General features: G+C 45.6%; 1 protein-coding gene across 1 annotated transcript; it reads right to left on the bottom strand.

The window, feature by feature from the left end:
* Positions 1-5104: 5104 nt before the first annotated feature.
* Positions 5105-6103, bottom strand: LOC101566262 (small ubiquitin-related modifier 2). The gene has a single exon (XM_004645269.2). It carries the CDS (start codon positions 5986-5988, stop codon positions 5701-5703), a length of 288 nt encoding a protein of 95 aa, XP_004645326.1. The 5' UTR covers positions 5989-6103; the 3' UTR covers positions 5105-5700.
* Between the last annotated feature and the right edge of the window lie 1242 nt (positions 6104-7345).

The raw sequence follows: 7345 nt of genomic DNA, 5'->3' as shown, positions 1-7345 counted from the left end.
CAAGATGCGGACTTGTGATCCTATTTACAAACACCATTAGAACAAATCATTCTATCCATTAAGAGAATGCAACTATATATCTATCCCAACCTCTTTGAATACACAGATACAAAATGGACATTCATCGGTATACCCCATTTTTTCTAAGTTCCGTTATTGAATATTATAGGTGTGTAAACTCAGCAAAATATTCTAAAAGAGTCCAGTAGCCTATAATAGCATTGGGTCTTATATTTAACTGGCAATGTCAGAAATTATTGACCTGAGTCCCCCACAGCTCAACTTAACAGCATGGCTTTATTTCTTATATTTCGACTTCATACTTTTCTACTGGATGGTTAAGACCAAGGTAAAGCAGGACCTGTGCAACAAGAGTTGTAGCTTTTTGGTCTGAGAAGGTCAGTGAAATGCCCTCAGGATTTGTCCTGAGCCCAATCCCTTTTTATCTTTTTATTTTGAGTCGGGGTCTGGCTAAGTCACTAAATTGCCCAGGCTGAGCTCAAGCTTATCATCCTCCGGCCTCAGCCATCCAGTGGGCTAAGAATTACAGGCATGCACCATCGCTCTTGGCTGAGAGTCACTGTTTGCAGACTCTGGGACCATAACCCTAGCAGAGGGAGACAGAAATGGAGAAGGCAGTCCCCTGCACCCCCACCCCTGGGAGCCGGTGCCACAGAGAAGGAGAAAAGAATAGCCACTTGCGGGTGTAGCTTCTTCCCTCCCTGTCTGTAACAGCAGCTTCAAAGCCAGCAGCACAGCAGGTGCTCTGCCACGGCTTTCAGCCGCTTCTCCCCTGGCCTGGAAAACAGGGAGCGTTCATTTTTCAGCCCCTGCTGTCCCGCAATCACCGTAGACACTTCCTCCTCAGCCAGTGGAAAGTGTTGTGGTTGGCCCTTTATCAGTGATCAAGATCTTTGAGCCCCAGGGTCCTTCCTGCCTGTGCAAGCAGGGCAAGTAAGGAAGGAAGAAGCCCAGGGCCGAGGGCTGGGAGCTGTGAGGGTGGCAGCCTTTCCTCAGCCCTGCTCCTGCTTGCTGCCGGTTTTGCCATCGCAGAATGTGCTGCTAATTATAACCAAACACAATGAGCAATCACAGCCTGCTGCTGCTGCTGCCAGTAGAGCTCTAGTTAGAGGTCCTGGCAGGCTTCGCTGAGAAATTCCCTCAGCTGAAGACAGTGGCAAGGGCTGTGGGCTCCAGCTCCCTCCCCCGGGCTGTACCCTCTCCTCCCTGCTTGGTCCTGGCAACTCAGCCAGTACAGTACTTGCTTGGCCTCCACTGGGGATAGGCATTATGTTCTGTGTTGCAGGAGGAACTGGAGCCAGGACTCGGTTCTTGCCTTCAGTAAGTTCATTGCCTTCCCAGAAGTCTCTTGATGAGATTAAAAAAAAAAAAATCCACACTTGAGCATAGTCAGGAGAGAGTTTTGAACAACCCATGACCTTGGCTGCACCTCTCTGGCCCTTTTCTGGGCATCATGAAAATGTATCTTCTGCAGGTCACTAACCTGAAGGCTCACATATACTTGCTGTGTCTAAATGATCCCGGGGGCTGCACATCAGTGCAGGATGTTCAGGGTGGGGCTCTCCTTTAAAATCTTGGGAAATTATAAACCTGGGCCAATAAGAGAGGCAGGAAGTCTTTACAGGCCTTGGAACACAGAGATGGGATTTCTCAAATGTCTATTTTCAGGATTCATGGATCTGGGAAGGATATGAAGGGAAAGTGAGACAGCCTGGGATGGTGGGACATCACAACTAATCATTTCTAGGCTCAACTGTGGATAGGAGCTGGTCCTTGGCCAAACTTCAGGCTCCTCTTTTGGCGTCTTCACCCCTTTCATCCTTTCTTGCATCTTAGTTCTTTTTTTTATTTTTATTTTTTCTGTATTTAGGACAGGGTCTAAAGGGTCTACAGGGTCTCACTATGTAGTTCAGACTCATAGTGATTCTCCTGTTTTCAGCTTTCCAAAATGCTGAAATTACAGGCAAGCACCACCACGCCCAGTCTCAATCACCTTCTCAGTGCACCCCAGGGGGCGGTGCTGGCATGGCACTTGGGGGATTGAATCCTGGCCACTGTGCTCTGCCTCAGCAGTTGCTTTAGTCCACTGAGCTATCAGGATGCCCCCCCCCTTTTCGCATCTTAATTCTCTAAGATGAACCCAAGAAATAAACCCCCAAACATTCCAACACACCCTGCACCATTTTTGGTACTACCAATTCAATCCAGAGGCATACTATCACTGAGCTACATCCCCAGGAAAACTCCCCCATCCATTATTTTTTAATTTTGAGACAAAGTCTTGCTAAATCACCTAGGTGGAACTCTAACTGATGATCTTCCTACTTCAGCCTCCCGGACAGCTGGAATTACAGGATTGCACTCCCATCCTTAGCCCCAGGGGCCCACTCAGGTTGCTGCTTGGTAAAACTTCTTAACCTGGTGTTATCCAGTCACATTAAAGCTTCTGTTGAAAATATAGCAAGACATTATTCTTCTGGGAACCATCATGAATGTTAGGAATACTTGGGTCACATTCACTGAGGATGCCTTGATATTCCTGTAATGGAGTGCCTGCCAGAGCAGTAGCTCAGGACCCATGTTTATGAAGTGAATGAGGGACTTGGTGTGACAAGAGAAGACATGAGGTCTGGAACCATGGGTCTTTCAGTTTTAACACTGAATGAGATGGTCCCCTTGTGAGAAATTGTGATGAACAATCCCACGTGGGAGAAGAAGGCAGGGAAGAAAAATAGTAGGATTTCTGTTCACCAGAAAGGTGGAGAGCACAGGTTATAGGTGACTGGCCTCTGACTGTGTCCTCCCATGGCCTTTTCTCAGAGCATGCACACAGAGAGAGCTATTGAGGTCTCTCATGGCTCCCCTTAAAGGATATTAAGCCTAGCAGATCAGAGCCCCATCCTTATGGCCTCATGTAACCTTAGTTACAGTTATGCACCAACTAACAATATTTCAATGATGGACCACATAGCTGATGGTGGTCCCATAAGACTGTACAATAATGTGCTGGGCATGGTGGCGCATGCTTGTAATACCAGCTCTCAGGAGGATTGTTGCAAGTTCGAGGCCAACCTAGACTACAACATGAGTTGTGTAGATATCCTGATGTTCACACAACAAAATTGCCTAGTAGTATACTTCTTATCAAGTTTCCTTGTCGTTTACTGATGCACAATTTTCTTAGAGGCCCCACCTCCAAACACAGCCCTACTAGGGGTTAGGACTTCAACGTAGAAAGTTGAGGGTGTCTTAGTGACTTTCTTGTCACAGAGACACAATACCCAACACTCACAATTTAAAGGAGAGGTTTCTTTTGACTCACAGTTCACAGAGGCTTAAGTCTATGGTCTCAGCTGACCCAAGGTCAGGTGGCATGGCAGAGGAAAGCAGCTCAAGGGAGGCAGGAGGGAGATCCAGCCCCCCAGGCCACGCAGCCAGTGAGCTGCCTTCTCTGAGCAGGCCTCACTTCCCCACATCACAGTTAACTCATCAGTGGACTAATACAAGATCGCCCCCTGCCCCAGTCACTTCCCCAAAGCCCTGCCCATGAGTACATGAGGCTTTGGGGGGAACATCTAGCTGTAAACCATAACAAAGAGTGAAAATACAAACATTCAGTCCATAACAACACTCTTGCTTTCAAAAGGTGGAATTAAATTGCCTTGCAGGCAGACTGGACTTAGTGATTTACTAAGTAAAATGGCAAAAGTAATACAATGCGACTTCTGAGTCCAGGTCAGAAAAGAATATCATGAGACTGGCGTTATAGCTGAGCAGCAACAGTGCCTGCCTGGCAAGCGCAACCCCCTCCCCCGCAGTCTAAAGGAAAGGATATTATCACACACAAAAAAATCCATCCTGCACCTGAAGACTCTTAGATCTAATAAACAAATTCAGCAAAGTGGCAGGATGCAAAATCAACATATAAAAATCAATAGCATTTTTTTATACTTCCAAAGAGAAAGAAATCAACAAAATAATCTCACACATGGTTGTTTCAAAAAAAAATTAAATAGCTAGCAATTAACCTAACCAAGGAAATGGAAGAACTTTATAAGGAAAACAACTGTATGGACTCTGAAAAAAAGAGATCAAAGAAGATATTAGAAAATGGAGCCGGGCATGGAGGTGTATGCCTATAATCCCAGCACTCAGGAGGCAGAAGCAGGAGAATTACTGCAAGTTCAAGGCCAGTCTAAACTACAGAGTGAAACTCTGTCTCAAAAAGGCCAAAAACAAAAACAAAACAAAAGGGGGAAAAAAAAAAGAGAAAAAACTGGGATGGATTGGAGATACAGCTCTGGTGGAGCATTTGCCTAGCATGCATAAGGCCCTGGCTCAATGCCAGCATCAGAAAGAGGGAGAGAGATGTAAAGACGTCTCCTGCTTCTCAACAGGCAGAACAAATGCTGTAAAAGTGGCCATATTGCCCAAAATGATATATTGATTTAATGCAATGCCAATAAAACTACCAATGTCAGGGCCTGCCAGATAGCTCAGTGGATTAAAGCACCTGCTTAGGCAGATGCAGGGGCCAGGGGTTTGATCCCTGGGCCTGCCTTGCCCCCCCCCCCCCGGGGCACTCTGAGCCAGTGAATGAGACTGGGCATGGTGGTGTGCGCCTGTAATCCCAGTGCTTGGGAGACTGAAAACAGGAGGTTCACTATGAGTCTGATCTACATAGTGAGACCCTGTAGACCCTGTACTACATTTTTTTAAAAATGGTATTCATTTAAAAAAGAAAAAGCCATCTTCAGCTTAGGCTTCACTCTTGGGGTGCCAGCTCTGGGAGAAGTCAGTTGTCGTGCTGTAAGGCCACTCAAGAGCCTGAGAAGAAGCCCGCATGGAAATGAACTGCTTTTGTCTGCAGCCACCATCACCAACCTGCCTGCTGTGTGAACGAGCCATCTGGGAAGCAGACCCTCCAGTCCAAGCAAGCTCTGGACAGCTCTACCAGCGTGACTGCAGCCTCACAACAGACCCCAGGCTGGATGTGCCCAGCCAAGTCACTCCCATATTCAGGTCCACAGAATCTATGAGATAATAAATGTTTACTGTTTTAAGCCACCAAGTTGTTTTTTTTTTTTAAACAAGAAGTTTATTTAAACAACAAGACACTTGACTTAAAGGGAAAACTATCTAGGATTCTTCTTTTTTAAAGAGTAATTTACTCCTACTTAAAGACAGATTGCCCTACATGTAACAGCTACGTACAAAAAAGTTATAAAATTGTCCTTGGTTTTACAATGATAAATGAAAAACATTAAAATTCTCCAATCAAACAGGGTATGCAAGGAATTTTATGTTGCTGTCTTTTCTGTTAAAACAGTGAGAGCAAAATAACTTACTGGAATATAAAGATAAGAGCTGATGAGCATGCCACTAATGGAGAAAGGGGATTATTTTCACAGAACCAGTAATTCCCCATCTCATCTCCATTTGATGTCAATCAAAACATACTGTTGGCCATTTAGTTAAAAAAAAAAAAAAAGCAATATGCTTGTGCACATACACCAGATACTTATGTACAATAAAGGAATGGGGAAGGGGTAAATGAAAGAATAGAGAAAACTATACTGTAGTAGTCAGGATGTGGTGGAACCAAATTGCAGTTTTCTAATTGAGAATGTATTCTTGGTCTGTAAGAACAGAGTTCTGGAGTAGTTGCAGGTTCCCTTTTTAGTAGACACCTCCTGTCTGCTGCTGGAACACGTCAATTGTATCTTCATCCTCCATTTCCAACTGTGCAGGTGTGTCTGTTTCATTGATTGGCTGTCCATCAAATCGGAATCTGATCTGCCTCATTGACAAACCCTGTCGTTCACAATAGGCTTTCATTAGTTTACTAAGTGGTCTATGCCTCTTAATCTTAAACTGCACCACAGAACCATCCTGCCCCGCCACCTTCAAATTAATGTGATCGTTGTTCTCAGTCTTGACTCCTTCCTTGGGCTTTTCGTCGGCCATAGCGAACGCCCGAGTCTTCTTAGCTGCCGCTTCACAAAAGAGGTACCAGGTCCGCACCGAACGAGCACACAAGCAGCACCAGGAGCGGCAGAAGGAGTCAGCAGCGGTGGCTGAGGGGGAGCCACCAAGTTTGAGGTAATTTGTTTCACAGCAGTAGTCAACTGAGGGAGGCTTCTTGGCCATTTTCCGTCAGTCCATGGGCCTATCAAAACCCCAACACTGGCGCAATCTAACTTCTGCTATTTCATGTAAGCACGGAGAAAAACACAGGTCTGTGCTGGAATGTCTCCCTTTGCAATCACGACTCATCCAAGAGGGACCTTGTTGCTGCCTCACAAACCTCTATTCTCTTCCAAGGCAAGTCACTCTCCTACTCCTGTGATAACTACATCAAACCGCCTCTCTTCTCAGGCTTCCAGCAGCACAAGGAAATCAGAAAAATAAACTGTCATCCTCCCACGGCCCTAAGTACCAACCTCCAGTAGTCAGGTTCATGTCCTCTGCCTTCCTTTCTCTTGTGACAAACAGACCATCATGAGTCCATCTAAATTGAGTCCCTCCTCTGTACGTGACCCCTTCACCTCTTGCTTAGTAAACGTACAACTCTGGCCATTCCCCATTCGTGTCCATCATCACATTTCTCCTCTAACTGGGTTATTTTCATCAGCATGCTAAATGGGATACGATGGCTTCCATCTTTTGAAGAAATCCTTGACCCTGCATTTCCTTCTGTTTGCCTCACCACGTGTCTGCTGACCATTTACAGCAAAAGTTAGAATGCGTACACTGTTTCTCCTTCCTGGCTTCATATTCTCAGACACACACGTGCTCCGGCCAGGCTTCTTTCTGTCCCTCCAATGACAGAGAAACTTCACCTATCAAGGTCACCTTGATAGGTCACCTTCTATGTTGACAGATTCAGCACTTCATTTTCCATTCTTGTGTGACCCACCAGTAACGTGTTAAGTCAGTCAATCACTCCTTTCTTCTTGAAATACTTTCTGCAGCAGCTACCAGGACTCAAGAGTCTTCTTCTTCCAATAGCTGTTCCTTCTCCATTTTTTTTTTTTTTAGATTTGCTTTCCCCCTTCTTACAACCTCTAAAAATGGAAGCCATTGTATCCCATTTAGTTCTTGGGTATCTGCTCCTCTCTCCTTTCTAGCCTTCTTCCTAGCTGACCTTATCTGATCATATCTCAGCTGGAGATTGGAGCTGCAGGAGCTGCCTGAGAATATCCTACAGGCTGGTCCAGAAAGCAGTCCAGGGATCGCAGCTGTTAGAAGGCAATGTTCTCCAGCCAGGATGATGCTCAGGCCTGGCTCAGGGTCCTCACTCTTACTGGAATTACCCCGAATC

Source organism: Octodon degus, unplaced genomic scaffold (assembly GCF_000260255.1).
Source record: "Octodon degus isolate 3935 unplaced genomic scaffold, OctDeg1.0 scaffold00222, whole genome shotgun sequence".
Classification (NCBI taxonomy): domain Eukaryota; kingdom Metazoa; phylum Chordata; class Mammalia; order Rodentia; family Octodontidae; genus Octodon; species Octodon degus.
This window is presented reverse-complemented; position numbering and strand designations above follow the sequence as displayed.